General features: G+C 40.1%; 2 protein-coding genes across 5 annotated transcripts; both read left to right on the top strand.

Moving 5' to 3' along the window:
* Positions 1-1,261: 1,261 nt before the first annotated feature.
* LOC115140271 (U3 small nucleolar ribonucleoprotein protein IMP4) lies at positions 1,262-4,431 on the top strand. Its single transcript, XM_029678550.2, has 9 exons — positions 1,262-1,282; positions 1,647-1,755; positions 1,915-1,998; positions 2,150-2,259; positions 2,524-2,656; positions 2,971-3,125; positions 3,224-3,318; positions 3,429-3,502; positions 3,718-4,431. The coding sequence occupies exons 1-9, from the start codon at positions 1,277-1,279 to the stop codon at positions 3,828-3,830; spliced, it is 879 nt and encodes a 292-aa protein (XP_029534410.1). The 5' UTR covers positions 1,262-1,276; the 3' UTR covers positions 3,831-4,431.
* Positions 4,432-4,765: 334 nt separating this feature from the next.
* Positions 4,766-22,211, top strand: LOC115140270 (serine/threonine-protein kinase A-Raf-like). Of its 4 annotated transcripts, none has more exons than XM_029678546.2 (16): positions 4,766-4,868; positions 5,835-6,039; positions 6,399-6,502; positions 6,785-6,887; positions 7,104-7,258; positions 9,539-9,643; positions 10,555-10,699; positions 10,888-10,918; positions 11,025-11,149; positions 11,380-11,582; positions 11,782-11,958; positions 13,825-13,871; positions 15,724-15,842; positions 17,927-18,058; positions 18,299-18,433; positions 18,582-22,211. In XM_029678546.2, exons 2-16 carry the CDS (start codon positions 5,929-5,931, stop codon positions 18,720-18,722), a joined length of 1,833 nt encoding a protein of 610 aa, XP_029534406.2. In that variant the 5' UTR covers positions 4,766-4,868; positions 5,835-5,928; the 3' UTR covers positions 18,723-22,211. The 4 variants fall into 4 exon arrangements, with proteins under 4 accessions (XP_029534406.2, XP_029534409.2, XP_029534407.2 ...); XM_029678547.2 differs by lacking the exon at positions 4,766-4,868 and adding an exon at positions 4,876-4,896; XM_029678548.2 differs by lacking the exon at positions 4,766-4,868 and adding an exon at positions 5,576-5,597.
* Positions 22,212-22,807: the final 596 nt, after the last annotated feature.

The raw sequence follows: 22,807 nt of genomic DNA, 5'->3' as shown, positions 1-22,807 counted from the left end.
CTTAAATATCACAACCAAATCAAATTTGTCACATGTGCCAAATACAACAGGTGTAGGAAGACCTTACCATGAAATGCTTACTTACGAGCCCTTAACCCTTAACCAACAATGCAGTTCAAGAAATAGAGTTAAGAAAATATTTACTAAATAAACTAAAGTAAAAAATGTAAGAAAAAGTAACACAATAAAATAACAATAACGAGGCTATATAAAGGCGGTACCGGTACCGAGTCAATGTGCGGTGGTACAGGTTAGTCGAGGTACATTTGTACATGTAGGTAGGGGTAAAGTGACTATGCATAGATAATAAACAGGGAGTAGCAGCAGTGTAAAAACAAAGGGGGGTGTCAATGTTGTTGGCTATTTGATTAAATGTTCAGCAGTCTTGTGGGTTGGGGGTAGAATCTGTTAGCATGTGAATGGCAGTAGAATTAAACTAGTTACGCATCCCAAATTGTTTCATAAAGTATATTTAATTGTTTATTTGAGTCATCTTTAACTTTTCTATTTTGAAAACAGCTGACAGTGTTTTGTAACATTGTAACAAACACTTAAATAAAGTTTTGAATATCAGTTCACTCAAAACAATATTCACTCTGTAAAACAATTTTTTTGTTGCTATGCCTTCATTTAGCTTTGGTTATTGAAATATATCCTTGGTCAGATCAAAAACAGCAAATGTTCAAAACAAATACACAAAAAAGTCTCAAGCACGTTTTTAAAGCATATCTGGACCTTACCTCCAAGCCAGAACAACACTGTAGTCAGTAGAATCATTTATGTTGTTGAATGTTGAATGTTCAAAATATGAGGTAAAACTGAGCAGAAGGTCGTTTTGTCAGCGTATGTCAGTGTCTGAGAGGGGCATGTCAGAAAATGGCCAACCAAATATATCGAGCCTAATAGAGAGAGCGCTTGTTTTCTTCTTCTTGTTTTTGCATATTTGGGTTGATTTAATCACATTGAATCATATAATTAAAAGTTGTGAATGTTTAATAGGCAAATATAGGATAGCTTAGTACACATTTAGAAATGTGAATGGAAGCTGTCTTGATATCTGTGAAAATAAAAAACAGCTAATGACTCAAATATGCGAACGTTAAATGCTAATGAATTTCCAATATTTGGTTCAATCAATGTTTCTTATGGCTTGTACCTGGGACTTTTATTTTTCGATTGCGCGAACGTGTAATCTAGCTAGACAGTTTTGCTCACTGCCATTGGCTGTTGGCGTATCCAATGAAAAAGTGTGTTGGTGTCTTCCTTACAGCCTCCCATGCGTGTGAGTGTTAGCAAAGCAACACAATGGTAAATTTACTGAACATTTGTTTAGCTTTTAATAATCTCATATTTGCTTAAAACATCAGATTATTTCCGACTCCAGTGTAGAAATTAAACAAATATTTTGATGTCGGACTCTGTTTAAACGTTGCTGATCCAGGTTACCATGCTGGCTAGCTTCTTAGCGTTAGCTAGCTAGCTAGTTTGCTAGCCAAACACAGCCAAGTGGACAAGATTTTATTAGACTGATCTTGGTTGGTTTTATTTATGTTACATGAGTTTAATGGATAGCCACTATGTTGATTTATGCCTGGTGTTTTAATTTAGCGTTCAACTGTACATGGTGTGTTTTTGTCTGATTGTAGCTTCGCCGAGAGACGAGACTGAGACGGGAGTATCTGTATAGGAAGGCCCAGGAGGACAGAGTGCGGACTATTGAGGAGAAGAAACAGAAGCTGAAATCTGCTCTTGATGGTGAGGATTGCATGTAATTCAGAAGATTGGGTGAATGATGAACAATCTGAAATGTTTTGATACTTTTTTAGGATGGCAATAGGCATGGCCTTAAAAATAAGTGACATTTTGGGTAACGTTTGTTAGTTCCGAGACTTTGACTCTTCTTTTTTTTCGCAGACAATCGTCTCATCCCTACGGAGGTTCGCAGAGAAGCAGTAGAGTTACAGAAATTGCTGGAGTATGACGATGAGGGAGCTGAAGGTTTGTTCCATAGAAATAGAATGACATTCTCCATATAATTCTGTTTTTTTACACACATCAGGTTCTGCATCTGCACATACACTGTAAATATTATATCGCTCGTGACAACGAGCAAACCAGTGACTGACTGGGACCTTCTCTGCGTGTGCAGGTGTCAGCTCTCACATGGATGATGAATATAAATGGGCTGGAGTGGAGGATCCAAAGGTCATGGTCACAACGTCAAGAGACCCCAGCTCTCGACTCAAGATGTTTGTCAAAGTCTGTCCCCATTATATGTCTCAGGATATTGGCCCTATCTCAATTTGTCTTTCCTTGATTCCTTGCATCCTCTTTACTCACCTCCTAAAAAGGCTTTGGAGAATATAGGAGGCAAGGAGATAGGATTAAGGAATCGTAGAAAGGTTAATTGAGAGATGCCTTCTTGTTAAATGTCTGTCCTCTGCCCAATCTCTAACACAAAGTATGTTTACAGTAATGACATCTCTTCAATTGTGCCTGGTGTGTAACTTTTGCTGTTGACAGGAGGTGAAGCTGATCTTTCCAGGGGCTCAGCGTATGAACAGGGGAGGTCATGAGATCAATGCTCTGGTACAAGCCTGTAAAGCCAACAATGTTACAGACCTGGTCATTGTTCATGAAACCAGAGGACAGCCAGGTAAGCCCATCCATAACCAACACCAAATCCTCTCAATTAAGTATCATAGCCCTGCACTAATATTTCTCTAGGTTTAATAATATTAGGTGTTTGTTTAATGCGAACAAAGGTTGTAATTATCCAGTCTGTTTGTGCTATATCGTGCTATTTCCTTGTCACTCCTTGACATGTTTGGCTTCAAAAGAACAGCAATAGTGTAGGCAAGAGTGCACAAATGGATCTGGGTAGACTATAATGACTATTTCCAAGTATAAAAACACTGCATTGAGGTAACCTTAAAATAACTACTTTTATATTGCCTGTGGTATTAATAGATGCCCTGGTGGTGTGCCACCTACCTTTTGGACCAACTGCATACTTCACCCTTTACAATGTGGTAATGAGACATGATGTGCCGGACATTGAAACCATGTCTGAGGCCTACCCCCACCTCATCTTTCACAACTTCTCCTCACGACTTGGCCAGAGGGTGAGTCTTGACACTTAACAATTCTTAATAAATGTTTAGACTTATTATTTGAGTAATGTATGCAAATGTTTGACACTGACTAAGTAAATCTCAATCAGGTTTCCAATATCCTCAAGTATTTGTTCCCAGTGCCTAAAGAGGACAGTAGACGAGTTATCACATTTGCCAACCAGGAGGATTTTATATCTTTCAGGTGAGTGTGCTTTGGATGAGCTATTTGGGAAAATGTACCTTGTGTTTTTCTGATTTAATATTCTAGGCTCAGACTTATTCACTTAAAGTAAGGACCTATTTTCATTGCAGACATCACACTTATAAGAAAACGGACCACAAGAACGTTGAGTTGTCAGAAGTTGGGCCCAGATTTGAAATGAAATGTAAGTGCAATGTTTTCCCTTTCTCATCATTAGCAACATCAAAGGAGGTTTTTTTTTTTACAAGGTGGAATTTTGTGTTGTGTTTTACCCTTTCTTGCACTGCAGCCCATAAACCATTTGTGTATCTTCCTCTTGTGTGTGTTGATGATGTACACACGTCATTATAATTGTTATATTAAACACTAGTGCTTTAACAACTGTTTTTCCGTCTGTAGTGTACATGATCAAGCTTGGTACCCTGGAGAATGAGGCTACCGCGGACGTTGAATGGCGCCACCACTCGTACACACACACTGCCAAAAAGAGGAAGTTTCTCAGCGTGGAGTAGGCTCAACCTGTATGCCCCTTTCATGGACCGCTCATGGCAAAAGCAGCCCAACCACATGGTTGCATAATGCTGTGTTAAGTTTTACACATCATTCCTTCGGATATGTATTTCATGTTAATATGGTGTTAAACTGCATGTTTCTTTGTCATGCCTAGTAGGCATGTCTGTTTGCTTTAGTCAACTTTTCTTAAATGTATAATAGCCATGGTAAACCTTCCAGAGAATGAAAAAGACAGCATTTCAATATTTAAAAAAAAAATGGATATTTAATACAATGAGTTCTGTCAACAAAATGATTGACAATAATAACCACAAGAAATGTTCACTGGTACACAAGTTTATAGAAAGACACACATTTGGGCTCCTGAGTTGCGCAGCGGTCTAAGGCACTGCAGTCTCTGGTTCAAATCCAGGCTGCATCACATCCAGCCGTGATTGGGAGTCCCATTGGGCGGTGCAAAATTGGCGCAGCATGGTAAATAAGCATTTGTTCTTAACTGACTTGCCTAGTTAAATAAAAAAGAAATATGTACTGTAACTGAGCTAGTGACTTGCGAAGAGATGATCAACATGTGAAAATAAAAGCAGTCCCAGGTTTTAATCTTGTTTTTACTTGCTCATATGATACAAACTACTTTACTGCAAAAAAAATCTGGATCATACATACTGTACATTTGCTTTATCACAGAATGAGGCCCAACCACTATTTATTGCATGTAGCTATTTAAAATTAATAGTTATGGATGTGCCATTTAATATGGTAGATTCAGATGTAACAATGTTCCCCCCAGATATTTAATAGGTCAACTGAATCATATCCTCGTCGTTTGTTTGTAGTTTACTGTAACATAAGTTTGTAGAATGTTAACTTTTTTTGCATTATGTTTACTTGTAACACCCGCCCCATTGTTATATTATGTTATCCAATGAGCGAGTGTACATGTGAGAATTGACCAATAGGGAGCGCGCATCACGGAGGTGTTCCGCTTTCCAAGAGATTCTACTTCTGATGAAGAGCATTCAAGATGGCTCCTTCAGGTAAGACTATTCCAAAACCAAATTTGCGGTTAGTTGTTTATGAATGACTCGTTTTGCAATGGTACTGAATTGCCGATTATGAATTAAGCAGTTGCTTATGTTATTACGTAAATTAGAGTGAAAGAAGCTTTTCGTTACTTGATAGTATCAGACAGCAAAAGTAGCAACCTAACGCGCTAGCTAGCTAATCCCTTTCCGCCTCATGAAAGCACTCGAACGTGAAAAAAACACCTGACAGGAATTAAGAAACTATTTATAACAGCCTCGTCGACGTGGTATTGTCATTCCGTCAAAATAATATAAACGAATTGCAAGCCTCAGTGGTAGTTATGCTGAGAGAAATATGGCTACCAAAATGTGGAAATGTCATATTGCTAAACAGTCATATCATTACTATATGCTAAGCTAGGGTAGCTACGTAATTACCTTGCCAACGACTTTAGCTATAACATTTGTAGCTTTACAAAGCCAACAAGGCTCCTACGGTACTTGACAGCAATAATGCAATTTCGCGTGCACATTAACGTTAAATGTCTAGCTGTGAGTCAAAGTGCAGCGAGACATGCTGTAGTAATGAACGTTAACTAGCAATGTCTAGGCTGCGTAAAGTTGCCTATGAAGTTAGCTAGCTGGTTAGTAAGTTTAACTAGTTAGTGTCAAAGTAGTAATCATCCATGATAAATCAAATTTGTTCGAGCCATTGACAACCTACACCAACTCAGCTGTTTGGTACAAGCAACCCTTTTTAGACTGTTTTTACTGTGAGAAGCTATTTTTTGGAGTTGTAAAAATGAGGCCTCTTCTGTGTATTTAGCAGTTCTTTACCTAGTTTACACAATGTTGTATAATCCTTGCAAGTTGCAACATACGTAGTCAATCTATGTTCATAATTGTGGGCACATTTGTCTCACTCGTTTGATTGAATTCAGATGGATCGTAGCTAATTCGTAGCACTGTCTGTTCCAGGTAAGGGCTCACTCCCCCGGATCCCCAGTGCATGAAGTTCGCCTGCGGTTGAAGCATCTCAGTGCTGCCTCCCCTGCTCCTCCTGCCTTTCATCATGTCCTCCAACTCCTCCTCTTGCTCCTCCTCTGGTGAGACCAGTCCAGAGGATGTGCCCCGAGGTGGCGGCACCATCCGTGTCTACCTCCCCAATAAACAGAGGACTGTGGTAAGACTTTCACAATAATCTTTTGGCCATTTATATTACATGAAAAATTGTATTATTTTCAACACTAATGATTCACGACTGCATCAATGACTAACTCCTAGCAGACAGTTGGTGTTGTCCCAGCTGGTGCCTAAGGCCCAGTTCCAATCTATTTCTTATCATAAAACGCATGATTTACCATAGAGATCCAAATAATTCACTGTGAATATGTAACTCACACAATTTCATAACTGTAAATGAAGTTGGTGCTGTATTTTATTATGTGAAAGTAGTTCTCTTTCTCTGACACAACAAGCCACTTGCACACCCTACTTGAAATTGCTAAACTACATGAAACTCCCTACTGTTTGTGTCTGCAGGTGAATGTTCGCCCTGGCCAGACTGTTTATGACAGTTTGGATAAAGCCCTTAAAGTGAGGGGCCTGAGCCAGGACTGTTGCGCAGTGTTTCGACTCCTAGAGGGGTAAGTGTCTGCCCTAGCCCATTTTAATATCTTGTTTTGCACCATCTCCATTTTTAAGCATCTTTCTTGTCTGATCTGGCAAGGTGTGTGTACAGTTCAATAAGTAAAAGGTTCATAGCAGTGTCTGTTTACGAAATAATCTGTAAGTGGTTCATTGTTGATGCGTCTTAACCCCAAGATACATTTCTGGCAACATTTCTTTCATGGTAATACAGTTTTCTGATAAATAAAAATGATTTAATTATTTTAATTTTTTATCTGACCCCCCCCTCTCCCCCACAGTCGCAAGAGACTAACTGATTGGAACACTGACATCACCCCGCTGGTAGGAGAAGAGCTGCTTGTAGATGTGTTGGATGATGTCCCTCTCGCCATGCATAACTTTGTAAGTAGCTCTTGTAAATGTTTCACCTTTGCATTTGTGTATTGTAAGGCAACACTTCTTTTTCCAGAAGTGGTTAACACCACCACCTTCTGCACACATGTACAGACTGTGTGGGTTAGTATAGCAAACTTACCACTACTTTGTCACAACTCTCACCTCACTTTCTCTTCAACTGAAATGTCTGACAAATATACTTTCACATTATTTTTATTGCAGGTACGGAAAACCTTCTTCAAGTTGGCCTATTGTGACTTCTGCCACAAGTTTCTGTTCAACGGCTTCAGATGTCAGACATGTGGCTACAAGTTTCACCAGCACTGCAGCAGCAAAGTTCCCACTGTGTGTGTGGACATGGACACTATGACAAAACGGTGAGTCTGTCGAGGACAGGGTTCTAAATTAGCATTTTTCATTGGTAGCACTAGTTTTCCCACAACAAATCTAGGAGTGCCAGAAGATATATTTTTTATATTAGCTTTCTATATTGTGTAAAAGCACAACCTAGTGAGATGGCATTACATAGACAATTCTACCCTGTCTCTTTAAGCACGTTAAGTTTGTGAGTGACGACATGCAAGAGATCACTCATTCATTCATTGCTATGATCAGTGGTCTTCTAAAGAAGCTGAGCTTTTTCCTTTCTTTTTGTGCCCCCAAATGTTTTGATGTACTGGTAAAGTAACCAGGTTGTTAGCTAATTGGGTAACCTGGCTGAACAAGGTGTAAACGAATGCCCATGAGTGGTTTGGGAACGACTCGTGATAGTTTTTAGGCCCTGTTCATAAACCAACTTTTTGGTCCACCAACCACTATGGCAGTTATATGAAAATAACTACTAGCCACTCAGAATTCTTACCAGTCAATACATTTATTCGCCATAACAACACAAGAAACAAACGTTTTGGATTTCCCCTTTTTTTTCTCTTTTTTTTTCTCTTTCTTCCCCCTTCTGGTTTTCATGCTTAAAAATCTCACTTTTCATATCAAACAACATTTCGATAACAATGATTAAACCACATCAGCAGACCACAATAAAATATTTTGGCAGGTATAGTTGCCCTTTAATTTCAATTACGCACCTCAAGAGACTGGTGTTTGGCTGACGGTGTTTCTGTACTGCATGTGGAATAGAGTTTGCAAAACAAAAGACTACCCGATTCATACAAATCATGATATATCATTCCCCAAGTTTTTTGGGGAAGCCTTGAAAAATAAGTTTTGCCAGCACATTGGTAGACGCAGGCATTCACATGCCATGACTTCTTCAGAAAGTTGCAAGAAATACAAATCACTGAAGCAGTCTTTATTATTATTTACATGTAGGCTTTGGATTAAACAAATTAATCTGTGCTTGCTTTTTTCTCTAGGGGACTTGGAAACATCTGCACACTGAACCCTACCATTACAGCAATTCTCTGGATGTTTATTTTTATTACATGTTTTGTCTCACTGGTGCTCCCAAAATAATATGTAATGTCACACAGCAAAATATCTAGGAGCATATTATTATTTATTTATTATTAAAACGTTTTTTTTTTTTTTTTAAAACCTTTATTTAAAACTTGGCAAGTCAGTTAAGAACAAATTCTTATTTTCAATGACTGCCTAGGAACAGTGGGTTAACTACCTGTTCAGGGGCAGAACGACATTTGTACCTTGTCAGCTCGGGGATTTGAACTTGCAACCTTTCGGTTACTAGTCCAACGCTCTACCCACTAGGCTACCCTGCCGCCCCATATTGCGATCCAAAGGGTTGTACTTTAGAGCCCTGGTCGAAGACATGGAGACGGAATGGGGATACTGTTCTAGATTGTATGTAACAACATTGTATGTAACATTTACACGGGTTGCTTCCTTGTGGGGCTATAGAGCATTTCATCCCTTTGGGCTAAACTGTTTAGGATAGATGGCTGTCCCCCTCTGTTTACGCTGTTGAATTTATCTCCCAGGGATGACTTGGCCTACAGGTCATGATTAATTATTGTGAGGATCTAGATTAGACTACATTTATTGCACATACACCCCCCCCCCCCGCCTTTTTAAAACATTTTACATAGAGCACGTACATGCTTAAAACAAATTGAGGGTACATTATGTTTAGGGGTAATTTAGAGTGGTTCACATAGGGAGGAGGGGGGCGGGCAATGTGGGTTTCCTTGTGGGTCCAGCCTTTTTTGTTTCACATCCATGGGCTTACTAACACTAAAGATAAAAGGCAATGCTAGCTATTTTGTCTTGGCATTTGAAAGGCCCAAACTATCCTATAATAAACGTTCCAGCTTTCTTGATATCCTAATAAGAAACCATGTTGATATAGCGATGACCCAAGAAACACACCTGCTCCAAAAGCACTCGCATAAAATAGAGCACCATTTGTACAAAAGGCTGCTTTTTCATTAGCCAAATCAAAATGAGTATATTGTCACGACTGAATTTCTGTAGTTCCACCCCACCCGCCCTTCAAAAAGACCGAACTAAATAAAAAGTTGGTCACAAACTAAAATAATCAAATCCCATATTGTTCTCCATGCATTTTGTTGTGCAATGTCACCAATATCACTTCATATTTGTTTTACTGTTAGCATTGTGTGACTGGAACAGCTCTTTACCCTCTGCTTACCCTCTGTGTGTGTACTGTACCTTATTTCCAGGTTCACACCTAATCCCTGCACAGATGAGTACCCTCAGATATCCATACTGTTGCCAGACAACTCCATATCCCAGAGCGACATAGCCTTAACCCCAGATTCTTCTGGGTAAGTGGATCTGAACCATAGTCACATGCGTCCCAAAGGACACCCTATTCCCTATATCAGGGATGGGCAACTTTGATGGGGGTGGGGGCCACAAAAAAATCTGAACTCATGAGAGATCGCAGTGACTCGTGGGTCTGCATACCCATACCCACACATGCAGTCAGAGCTGGCCCTAGCCTTTTGGGGGCCCTAAGTGACATTCTGTTGGGAGGGTCCCCCCCACATTACAAGCAAAACATGTTTTGCGGCCCCCCTCTTGACAGCGGATAATTATTTTTAGAGTTAATTTCCTGCAATTCTACACATTTTGCCATGGGGCGGAGTGAAGATTTAGACATTTTATAACACATTTCATGCATTTCTACTCATTTTGCCCTAGGGTGTAGAGAAATGTTTGCAGTTTTGATTGTCTGAGTGAGAGGGACTAACAAAATTAAATAATTTGACCATGGTTACTAAAAGTTTAGATGGCTGGTTAAACTACTCTAAAAAATGTAGCTGACATAGCCTAATTGAGTGACTGACATAACAAGAGAAACTGATGATGCAATGCCAAATTTTGAAATTGTACCTTTTTATTCTAAGTCAGTAAGTTGACACCGACTGAATTTTTATAAATTTTGTTCTTGGGAAAAATGCTCTGCGGGCCATGCCTTATATAGTGCACTACTTATCCCATAGGTCTCTGGTCAGAAGTAGTACACTACTTATCCCATAGGTCTCTGGTCAGAAGTAGTGCACTACTTATCCCCTAGGACTCTGGTCAGAAGTAGTGCACTTTAAAGGGAATAGTGTGCCATTTAGGATGCAGTCACAGAAACCATATGGTATTGGTGCCCCCTCAAATGGATAACCGTAACTCTTCAGAAATGAACCGAACCTGTTCTGTTGTGCCCCTTTGTGTCTTGTAGGCATGGACTTCTGTCCCCGACCTCTGCCTTCCTGTTTCCCCAGCCAGTTGGAGATGGACCATCCCTACAGAGGCATCGGTCCACCTCCACCCCCAACGTCCACATGGTCAGCACTGTGGGCCCTGCCGGAGTCAGCATCATAGAGGTGAGACAGTCACTCCTACAACACAGGGTTTACAAAACAAATTCATTAGTCTATTTGTTACAGTGAACCATGGAAATGTGTCTTCTGCTTATTTCTCAACCCCTACAATAGCATACATCACACACAGTGGCCATCAATGTGTCTGTGAATGTTTCATTAATATTAGACAATGTGTTTGTCCTTTTTAGGAGGCGTTAAAAATACAAAACAATACAATGGGTGAGATTTCAAATCTGATTTCTTTATCCTTACTCATGTCTTTGAGATTATTTTGCACTTGCTCATTTGTTTCATAATCTGCTCATTTGAATACTGTTATTTACAGGTCCTGAACCCTCATCCAAACCCTCCACCAGCCCCCCCTCCCTGGAATCCCCTGGCAGGAGACCCCCTAAATCTCCCTCAGAGCACAAAGAGCGCAAGCCCTCATCTGACGACAAAAAGAAAGTGGTAAGTAAAGTTTAGATTTGCCGGCGCTACTAAAACCCTTCCATGGAATCAGGATCTCATCTGAGTGGAAAAAGGTTCTGGCATCATTTGTTGCAGTCTTTTTGGGAGATGCCGTCATTATCTTTTCTTTTTTTAGAAAGTGGTATTTTTCTGAGACTGAACCCTTGGTGCTCCTTGTTAATTAGTGATGGATGTTGTTGAAAATGGTGTTAAGTAAAAGTGTGTTTCAGCACCGTGGCGGTTATAGAGACTCAAGTTACTACTGGGAGGTCCACTCACGAGAAGTCACCATGCAGAAAAGGATAGGTGCAGGGTCCTTTGGGACTGTTTTCAAGGGAAAGTGGCATGGAGATGTGGCCATCAAGATCCTCAAAGTGACAGAGCCAACACCTGAGCAGCTGCAGGCTTTTAAAAATGAAATGCAAGTCCTAAGGTGAGTATTGTACCTGCCCTCTTCTTACATTGACAAATTAATTCATGTTTTTTGGGGGGGGGGTATTGATATAAGGCACATTACTTGATGATGGTGCTGTATTGCAATTTATGTAGCTGTTTTTACTGAAACTGACCTACCATGAGTTAACATGAGTATTGTGTGTTGTGACTGATATTGGTGTGTGTCCCCCCTGCAGAAAGACACGCCACGTCAACATTCTGCTGTTTATGGGCTTTATGACTAAGCCTAACTTTGCCATCATCACACAGTGGTGTGAGGGCAGCAGCCTGTACCGTCATCTGCATGTCTCCGAGACCAAGTTTGAAACCATGCGCCGCATCGACGTTGCCAGGCAGACAGCACAGGGCATGGAGTAAGCTATTTCACTTTAAACACTTATTAAAGTGGCAATCCATTTTTATTTTAAATTCATGATATACAGTTGAAGTTTACATACACCTTAGCCAAATACATTTCAACTCAGTTTTTCACAATTCCTGACATTTAATCCTAGTAAAATGTCCCTGTCTTAGGTCAGTTAGGATCACCAGTTTATTTTAAGAATGCGAAATGTCAGAATAATAGTAGAGAATGATTGATTTATTTCATCACATTCCCAGTGGGTCAGAAGTTTACATACACTCTGTACTTGGTAGCTTTGCCTTAAACAATTTAAACTTGGGTCAAACGTTTCGGGTAGCCTTCCACAAGCTTCCCACAATAAGTTGGGTAAATTTTGGCCCATTCTTCCTGACAGAGCTGGTGTAACGGAGTCAGGTTTGTAGGCCTCCTTGCTCACACACGCTTTTTCAGTTCTGCCACAAATCTTCTACAGGATTGAGGTCAGGGCTTTGTGATGGACACTCCAATACCTTGACTTTGCCCTCCTTAAGCCATTTTGCCACAACTTTGGAAGTATGCTTGGGGTCATTTTCCATTTGGAAGACCCATTTGCGACCAAGCTTTAACTTCCTGACTGATGTCATGAGATGTTGCTTCAATATATCCACATCATTTTCCTACCTCATGATGCAATCTATTTTGTGAAGTGCACCAATCCCTCCTGCAGCAAAGCACCCTCACAACATGATGCTGCCACCCACGTGCTTCACGGTTGGGATGGTGTTCTTCGGCTTGCAAGCCTCTCCCTTTTTCCTGCAAAAATAACAATGGTTATTATGGCCAAACAGTTCTATTCTTGTTTCATCAGACCAGAGGACATTTCTCCAAAAAGTATGATCTTTGTCCCCATGTGCAGTTGCAAACCGTAGTCTGACATTTTTATGGCGGTTTTGGAGCAGTGGCTTTTTCCTTGCTGAGTGTCTTTTCAGGTTATGCTGATATTGGACTCATTTTACTGTGGCTATAGATACATTTGTACCTGTTTCCTCCAGCATCTTCACAAGGTCCTTTGCTGTTGTTCTGGGATTGATTTTCACTTTTCGCACCAAAATACGGTCATCTCTAGGAGACAACGCATCTCCTTCCTGAGCGGTATGACTGCTGTGTGGTCCCATGGTTTTTATACTTGCGTACTATTGTTTGTACAGATGAACGTGGTACCTTCAGGCATTTGGAAATAGCTTCCAAGGATGAACCAAACTTGTGGAGGTCTACAATTTTTTTTATTCTGAGGTCTTGGCTGATTTCTTTTGATTTTCTCATGATGTCAAGCAAAGAGGCACTGAGTTTGAAGGTTGGCCTTGAAATACAGCCACAGGTAAACCTTCAATTGACTCAAATGATGTCAATTAACCTATCAGAAGCTTCTAAAGCCATGACATCATTTTCTGGAATTTTCCAAGCTGTTTAAAGGCACAGTCAACTTAGTGTTTAAACTTCTGACCCACTGGAATTGTGATGAAGTGAATAATAAGTGAAATAATCTGTCTGTAAACAATTGTTGGAAAATGTACTTGTGTCATGCACAATGTAGATATCCTAAACGACTGGCCAAAACTATAGTTTCTTAACAAGAAATTTGTGGAGTGGTTGAAAAACCAAGTTTTAATGACTAACCAAAGTGTATGTTAACTTCCGATTTCAACTGTATAGCTATTGATTCTTTTAGAATATAACTTAAATGCCTCATGAGCTTTGTTCAACTGTCTTTATCACAACACATGGTGCTTTTGAAAAGTATTAACATGCAGTATGTTCTTTTTTAGCTTATCTGCTTTTGTATTTACTTTATGTATACATTTAGAAATAACACAGGCTTTTTTCTTATTTTTTTCAGTTATCTTCATGCCAAGAATATAATTCATCGAGACCTGAAATCAAACAGTATCCTTTCTTGAGCTGGGCTTTTACTTCTGAAGATGAATTTGCACTGAACAAAAAATATAAATGCAACATGTAAAGGGTCCCATGTTTCATGAGCTGAAATAAAAGAGCCCAGAAATGTCCCATACGCACAAAAAGCTTATTTCTCTCAAATTTTGTGCATAAATTTGTTTACATCCCTGTTAGTGAGCACTTCTCCTTTGCCAAGATAATCCATCCACCTAACAGGTGTGGCATATCAAGCTGATTATACAGGTGCACCCTGTGCTAGGGACAATTAAAAGGACACTGTAAAATGTGCAGCTTTTGTCACACGTCACAATGACAGAGGTCTCATATTTTGAGGGAGCGTGCAATTGGCATGCTGACTGCAGTAATGTCCACCAGAGCTGTTGCCAGAGAATTTACTTTTAATTTCTCTACCACAACATCGTTTTAGAGAATTTGCCGGTACGTCCAACCGGCCTCACAACTGCAGACCATGTGTGGGCGAACGGTTTGCTGTTGTGAACAGAGTGCCCCATGGTGGGGTTAGGGTTACGAACACAATTGTATTTTATCGATGGAAATTTGAATGTACAGAGATACCGTGGCACGATCCTGACACCTATTGTCATGCCATTCATCCGCCGCCATCACCTCATGTTTCAGCATGATAATGCACAGCCCCATGTCACAAGGATCTGTATACAATTCCTGGAAGCTGAAAATGTCCCAGTTTTTCCATGGCATACTCGCCTGACATGTCACACATTGAGCATGTTTGGGATGCTCTGGGTCTGTGTGACAGCGTGTTCCAGTTCCTGCAAATATCCAGGAACTTTGCACAGCCATTGAAGGGGAATGGGACAACATTCCAAAGGCCGCAATCAACAGCCTGATCAACTCTATGCAAAGGAGATGTTGCATTAGTCAAATGATCACACCAGATACTGACTGGTTTTCTGATCCACACCCCTAACTTCTTTTCTTTTTTTTCTTTTTTTAAGGTATTTGTGACCAACAGATGCATATCTGTATTCCCAGTCATGTGAAATCCATAGATTAGGGACTAATGAATTTATTTCATTTGACTGATTTCCTTATTTGATCTGTAACTCATAACAATTTAAAAGATTTTACTATGTTGCGTTTTATAATTTGAATCAGTGTAGATTATATGGATAGGGAGGACCTGATCTTAGATCAGCAGTCCTACTCTAAGACTCTTTATGAATACGGGCCATGAGTTTGGATTTGTGGTGTGCTTAACACTGTCTGGTGAGGATCTGTCAGTTCTAGTGTAGGCCTATGTGGTTGGTTAGAAGCCAATGATCAATGACCACAGAAGCATTTTTGAGCACCCTATTTATTTGTGTGTTTTGTCTGTGTTCAGTGCTGTGTTCACCACTGATATTAATATTTTTATGGACTGTATGTGTTCATTTGTGAAATCTTTGCATCATGAGTTTAGTGCTTATATTGCTTGGTGTCAGATTTTTTTTTTTTAAGCTTCAAACTGTGCCAGCGTATCTTGTCGTCTTCCTCTTTTTAAATGCGAAGTAGCCTTTAAAACACATTATTTCTGGCAAATCAAACATTCATGGAGATGAATTAGAACAAATGTATTAACTTATCGTATTTGTCAAAATGAAACAAAATGTATCAAATGTTTGTCAGAGAAAGATGCCCACCACCAGTATCACTTGAGGCTAAAGCTTGTGTCCAAATCTAGATCACTTTTGTAGAATGCTATCAATTTCAAGTCTATTTAGTCATTTTGAAGGTTGTATTAAAATCATCAGTGTGATTTTTCTTTTCCAAATGTATATACCTACCTACCTGCTGCCATGTTCCTGAGCTCTGTTGTCAGACATCTTCCTCCATGAGGGCTGGACTGTGAAGATCGGAGACTTTGGGCTGGCCACAGTGAAGTCTCGATGGAGTGGCTCCGAGCAGGTAGAACAGCCTAGCGGTTCCATTCTGTGGATGGTAAGTTCCTTGCACCCCTGGGTTGCATTAATTTACAGCACAGTGTCTCATTGAACAAGTTCAGGCAGTCTGTTTCAGGCCTTTTTCTTCCATTTGGTATCTAGAAATACATCCTAGATATCACTGGCTGATAGTGGGGGTAGCATCATTTCACATCAACTGTCAAACTACATTTAGCAATGTGTAATTTGTAATGTCTGAGTGTTCCTGGAGAGTTTAGAGGGGTTGTATTTTTCATGCGTGATTAATCTTTCAGTATAAGACCGCAGTTGTAACATCTTAAACAGGGTGTCTGCGGGTCCTTAAAGTGTTTGTCTTAATTAAATTAATCTGATTTAAAGGCCTTAAGTCTTACAATGTCTTCAATTCAGTTTTCAAAGGTCTTAAAAAATACAACGCCGATAAGCAAACAGTTTCTGTTATATTGTGCAGCTGCTTAATTGTTGCCACCACGGTAATATATATATATATTTTTTTAGGCACACTTTGAGGCACACTTTCAAGATGTTACAGAGCTTATCTATCTGCATGTGCTCGTTTTGTGCATGTGCAAGTCGAGCTGTTGCAGAGAGAGAAAAGTGGTCTTCACAATTTAAGACAACAGTAACTAGAACTGGGACACTTAACTGAGAATTAGACACCGACATTGCCCTCTTACCGAAGTAATTTTGATTATGTCTATAATTTCGGTGATTAGGCTAAACATCGTTCCTGCAGATTTTTGGGGGTTCTAAAACAAATTTTTGTTCAACCGTAATGTGCATTAACCAGGGTTCCTACGGTCATGAAAATCCTAGAAAAGTCATGACATCTTGAAATTGTGTTTTCCAGGCCTGAAAAAGGTTTGGAAAATTATAACATCCTAAAAGTTTTGGAAAGGTCATGGAAATTAATTTAATATATTTAGGCACAGTTTAAAGATTTTGTCAGTCAAATAAAAAAATCTACATATCCACCAGGATCGGAATGACACTTCAGCTCGTTTGTTTGCTCGCATCACCTGCATGTGTGCAAGACGAGTGGGTCAGACGTTTCAGCAGCAGGTGGGCCTAGCCTATAAAATATGATGGAGAACAAACTAGTAACCAAAACAAAACATATCTTGTACCTTCTAGTTAACTGTTTAGATATTATTAGAATGTATTAATATTTTCGTCGTGACCCCAAAAACGTACCACTGACACTCGCGAACAAGTCCATACAAAGTGGATTTACTTTTTTTAACAATTCATTTAACAAGTATTATTATGAATGGGGGAGTGCCTTGCGCAACAGCAGGAGATGGTACATGGGATCAAAGAGCAGCCTCCCAGTGTCAATACCATATTATGCATACTTTTTTGGAAATTTGGTTAGAAGTAATGGAAAAGCAATTCCATTCCATCTGTCAATGTGTATGGATCTGGATTAACCTGCTTCCTGCAATGAAAGTCACTGCCCTGTCTCTGTTTCGCTGCCTCTCCCTCTCCCCTTTGCACATGAAGTGAAGGTAGAGATGCTTTCTGATAAGTACAAGCATACTGACAGTTGGGCAATATTTTCAAAATGTATTTGTGGGAAAGACTGTTTTTAAAACTACTGTTAAGAGGACAGTCTCAGCTTTATGTTAGTATAACAGTTAGGGTTGTTGCTATAATCGGAGGTATCGTGGCAAGTACACAAAACATGACACGAACTGAATTTCCTGAACTTGTGAATACAATTTGTATTGCTCTGTGTGCAGTTTGAGGAAAGTTGCTAACTAGCGTTGGCGCAATGACTATAAGTCTATAGGTATCTAATCGTCTCAAACCAATCAGAGTATCAAAGCCAATGACAAATTTTCAAACTGCCGCTTTACCCACGTGTGTTCCGGCTCTGGCCCAACCCATTAGTTCCTGGTCCAGTCAGACAGCCCGAATGTCTTCGCATTTGGTGAAGAGTCAGGGATGTACTCCAATCCAGAATCATTGCAGAGGAGAAACTGGGTAGCCAGGCAAATGGAAAAAGTCTTAGTCTTAAATGAATCTTCATGGAACAGATCAAATAAAATGTTTGTGCTTGAATCAGCTGTCCAACGATATGTGTGCGTTTTCTGTTTTTAGGCTCCTGAGGTGATCCGGATGCAGGACACCAACCCTTATACGTTTCAGTCAGACGTGTATGGCTACGGGGTGGTTCTGTTTGAGCTGATGTCAGGGACTCTGCCTTATTCCCAGATCAACAACAGAGACCAGGTGAAACGATTATAATGGCAATGAAATTGTTATAATTTTACAATAAAACATAAATATAAAATGAGACTACCGAGAGGAGGATGGGAGCGGTTTACCTCTTAATACAGATACGAAGGGTGCAGCTGACGTATGCTATTTAAGATCATTCACATTCAAACGTCTCGTACATAAGAACTGATACTGTTGTATATTCTATTCCCAACAAGAGACATACATTTACCAACCTGTCTTTCCTCTTAGATACTCTTTATGGTTGGGCGAGGCTATTTGTCTCCAGACCTCAGTTTGCTGTCCAGTAGCTCACCCAAATCAATGAAGAGGCTCATCATTGACTGCCTGAAGTTCAAACGTGATGAGAGGCCCCTCTTTCCACAGGTGAGAGAGCACTGCCAAAGCATTTAAAGTCAACAACGGGGTATTTTCCTCTTTACATACAGTTCTCTTTGTTTTATCCATCTCCGCCTCCTTGGTTCAAATGTGAGTATCTTTCCAATTCTACAATGTTTACTTTGTTTCTCCTCAGATCATGTTAGGCATTGAGCAGGTCCAGGACCTGTTACCAAAAATCGAGCGGAGTGCCTCAGAGCCCTCCCTCCACAGGGCTGTGCATGCAGAGGAACTGAACCCACTCCTGTTCAACACCACTCGGCTGATGCCCATTTGAGCCCTGACCTGCCAGGCCCCCAGTCCCAGAAGCCATCTGTCTGTCCCTCTGTCTGAGCGAGTAAGAAGAAGAGACCATTACTGATGCAACCGATGGCTGCATTATTCCCATAAGAGAGAGTGTACTGACAGCTGCCCATCCCAACACCCCAGAGGCTACGTACCAAATGGCACCCTATTCCCTACATGGTGCACTACTTTTTACCCGATCCCTATGGGACACTATAAGACTGCCATTTGGGACACAACCCAGCGTTCCCCTTCCTCTGGCACTGGTTGGGGCTCCTCCCACAGACACCACCACCAACATATATAACCCCTCGTCATGCAGACACTCTCCATCACAACTCCCTGAGCCCTCACTCTCCCTACTCCACTTTAAAATGCACAGCTCCCCTCCTTTCCTCCTGCTCACAGGCCTACACAAACTGGAACTGCAGAACACACGCTAGCCTGGCCATGTCAGACCCCCTACATTCCTATACTGTAACTGTACATGCGTGGCTATGGATTTCTCAAGGCTGCTTTTGGGGGGAAGGGACACCAGACTTTTTTTTTTTTTGTTGTATCATCTTGAAGTCGGCGTTCTGAGATTAAGTGCAAGCGATGGAAGAAGTGCTTGCAAAACAACAGCAAACTGAGAAGTGAATTTCACTTGGGTTTTATGACCATATTTTAAGTTATTGGTCCTTCCGGTCCCGTAACGGTTTTGGTAAATTAGTGTTGTCAATGCGTTGTTAGAATATGAAGATGAATAAGTTGTATTGCTGCTATACAACATGGATCGATATGCCACTAAGACCAGCAGTTTGGAAGCCGTGAACTGCAGTGTCATATGGGTACAGCAACATTTTGGAATGCACAGAAGGGTCGTATTCATTAGTGCACACCATGACATAGTGCATAGTGCAAGTCGTTCTTATTGGACAAGGTAAGGTAGTCCCTTCATCTTTCAGTCTGTTTTCTTCTGTTTGGTGCCTAATGAATACGACCCAGACATGTTCAATCCTGTGCATTTTTTCCATTAAATACATATATCATGGCTACGGGGTGGTTCCGGTAGGTTAGTTCAGCCCAGAGAGCTTCTGTATGACCATGAAACCTGTAGTCTTAACAGATGAGTAAAGAGTGTTCTCCATGATTTACATGCTTACAGTCTGCTTGACTCTCCAATGCACCATGGGGCAGCACTTGTGCTAGCTTTGACTAATCTAGTTAAAACAAGCTGCCTTACTTGTACAGATTTCTTGCTCATTGTAACACTACGGTTATGGCTGTGGTTGAAGTGAAAAGTAGTCTCTTCCGTGGATGTTTTTGGTTTAGTTTAAAATGTGCTAGTCATTATCAATCATGTGACCTAGTTTGACGTCTGATTCCTACTTTCAATTTAACCTTTGTTTTTGGAACAGTTAAAAACAAATACAAGCCATATTTTTGAGTAGCTTAAACACTTTGGAAAATAGTTGCTGTTAAATCAATAATTTATCCTGTTCCTCCTTCCTATTGCTGTTTGATTGCGGGCTGCTACTTCAATTGAGCGTTGTAACTAGTGAAAGGTGGTTGCTTACTTGGTTTGCATTAGCAGTGATAGCCTATTAGTTTCCAGCTTCTTTCAGTGAAAGTGCATTGATTGTTATTTTGAGAGGCTTTTTCAATTGATGCTAAGTAGATGGCTCCATGGTGCAATGGGGTGGGGATGGCAGTTATTTGGCTGAATACTGGTTACAAAAGAGGCAGATTTGAATCATCATTGTAAACGTCTTTTATTTTAACTAACCGTAACTGTGATCTTAACCCATAAAGGGGTCTGTTTTTGGTGTTATGTATGCTCGCAATGGACAGTACAGGGGTGTGATTTCTTGATGCTGTATTTGATGTGATCAATTTAAACAAGTGCAGATTCTATCATGGGTCGATGGTTACTCAACAAACATAACTGACAGCTTTTATAAAAACAGATGATATACAGGTTTTTAACCTAGATTCTTTAGAGGGGCTGGGCACCCTATTTTGTTTCCTCATTCCAATGAGGTTGGTGGTTATGATTGGGTTGTATGAATAGGTTTGGCTTGGGGATTTTGGTAGAAAAGGGTTGGAAAAGATTTCTCATCTTATTTATTAATGTTATTGTCATTACATAAAGCAGTGTGATGGATCTGCTGTCTTGGACCTTTTGGTGGATTCAATATTTACTGAGTGATAAGATCACTCTTTACAGCATTTAAATCATGGATGGTTTGGGTTCTCTCTAACTTAACGAAATGTCCTTTCTAGTCATGGTACTGTCTCAAACTATTCTAATTGAGCTTCAGATTTATGATACTCTGTGTCATGCAGGTGTATTTATTTGGCTTTTGATTACAACATTTTCTTTTGCAACTGTTACTTGGCCACAGTGAGTAATTTACTGGGGTGGAATAATGTTGTATACACCCACTATACTGCATATACAGTGTCCTCTTGGGCCACTGGGCTACATTGTCATACCCAGAAATCCCGGTTGGCATATTCCCAGAATGAGCAGGAAATCCGGAATCCTCTAACTAGGATTTCTGGAAAACGCAAACTTTTGGTAAATTAGAATTTTGCAACCATACCCTCCTCTGATTAGACCAGTAAACATGGAATGTGTCATTAAAATGGCATGTACTGTTATTATTGCAATATGCAGCAAAATAAAGAAAAAACCACGGAACACTGTTTTTAAGGCGTTGTACATCAAACATTACTTTTGTCTTGTAGGTCATAAGTAATTGAATAGCCCAAAGGCTGAATGAAACATATCTTTCCAAATGAAATCCCTTTTTATAGACATTTTATTTCTTATTGTCCTGTGTGTTTAGAGATGTCCATAATGCAGGAATAGTCTAGCATCTTACGTTTGGTGGCATTGCTTTACCATAATGTAAGTCGGTCGGTTTCTGCTGAAGTAATTAGTAAACGTGTTTGTCACTGAGGGACTCTGGCGAGCTCTTTTTTTTTTTTTTTTTTTTGTGACTTCCCCATTAGTTTATTCTGTTTTATGTTTGCAGAAAGGAGGACAAAAGTGCCACATTTACTGGAATCTTGTACAAACTAAATAAAGAAATTGACCTCTCCTGAAATGGACTGTTCTAAAGGCATGACGTCACATTGAAGATACCACTTACTGTGCTTCAGACACATGGTAATTCCAGGGGCGCATGGCAGAGAAACCGGACTGTCATATTTGACCAGAAAATATAATTAACGAACTCTGTAGTTTTGCATATCTCTAGGTGAATTTAAATAATTGTGTGTATAGTTTGAGGTATCAGGGGTGTTCAGTTTGCAATAAATAGTATATTCTGCTGTGTACAGTAAAACATTTTAAATGACAAAATTGTACTTGTTTCTTTTTTGTGATGGTTTCAAAAAAGAACAATTATTTTAAAATTTAAAGGAGATCTTAGGTTTGTCTTAAAATATTGATGCAGGATTTTATTCTTTAAATAAAACTGTGGAATACTTATTGAATGCTTAAATGTCTGTTTTTATTCTTTACTTAAAAGGCCCAGTGCTTGCCAAACATCTCATTCCAAAATTATAGGCATTAATATGGAGTTGGTCCCCCTTTGCTGCAAAAACCCCCTCCACTCTTCTGGGATGGCTTTCCACTAGATGTTGGAACATTGTTGCGGGGACTTACTTCCATTCAGCCAAAGATTTCCCTAAGGGGCCTAGCCAGAACCATGAAAAACAGTCTCGGACCATTTTTCCTTCTCCACCGAACTTTACAGTTGGCACTATGCATTGGGGCAGATGGTGTTCTCCTGGCATTCGCCAAAGACAAATCTAGTTGTCGGACTGCCAGATGAAGTGTGATTCATCACTCCAGAGTCCAATGTTGGCGAGCTTTACACCACTCCAGCTGACGCTTCGCAGTGCGCATGATGAGCTTAGGCTTGTGTCCGGCTGCTATGCCATGGAAACCTATTTCATGAAGCTCCCAACTAACATTTATTGTGCTGATGTTGCTTCCAGAGGCAGTTTGGAACTCGTAATGAGTGTCTACACCCATTCTGTACACTTGTGTGGCTTACCGCTTCGTGGCCATTGTTGCTCTTA

This window comes from Oncorhynchus nerka, linkage group LG13 (assembly GCF_034236695.1).
Source record: "Oncorhynchus nerka isolate Pitt River linkage group LG13, Oner_Uvic_2.0, whole genome shotgun sequence".
Lineage (NCBI taxonomy): Eukaryota > Metazoa > Chordata > Actinopteri > Salmoniformes > Salmonidae > Oncorhynchus > Oncorhynchus nerka.
Note: the sequence above shows the minus strand (reverse complement) of the source record. Positions and strands in the feature narration are given on the sequence as shown.

Bases quoted from the DNA above. Each gene is read 5' to 3' on its own strand.
- LOC115140271 (XM_029678550.2), top strand. The intron at 1,999-2,149 runs GTTTGTTCCATA...CTGCGTGTGCAG, and splicing joins TGACGATGAGGGAGCTGAAG to GTGTCAGCTCTCACATGGAT. The intron at 2,260-2,523 runs GTCTGTCCCCAT...TGCTGTTGACAG, and splicing joins GACTCAAGATGTTTGTCAAA to GAGGTGAAGCTGATCTTTCC.
- LOC115140270 (XM_029678546.2), top strand. From the start codon at position 5,929: ATGTCCTCCAACTCCTCCTCTTGCTCCTCCTCTGGTGAGACCAGTCCA. The intron at 15,843-17,926 runs GTAAGTTCCTTG...TTCTGTTTTTAG, and splicing joins GCGGTTCCATTCTGTGGATG to GCTCCTGAGGTGATCCGGAT. The intron at 18,059-18,298 runs GTGAAACGATTA...CTTTCCTCTTAG, and splicing joins AGATCAACAACAGAGACCAG to ATACTCTTTATGGTTGGGCG.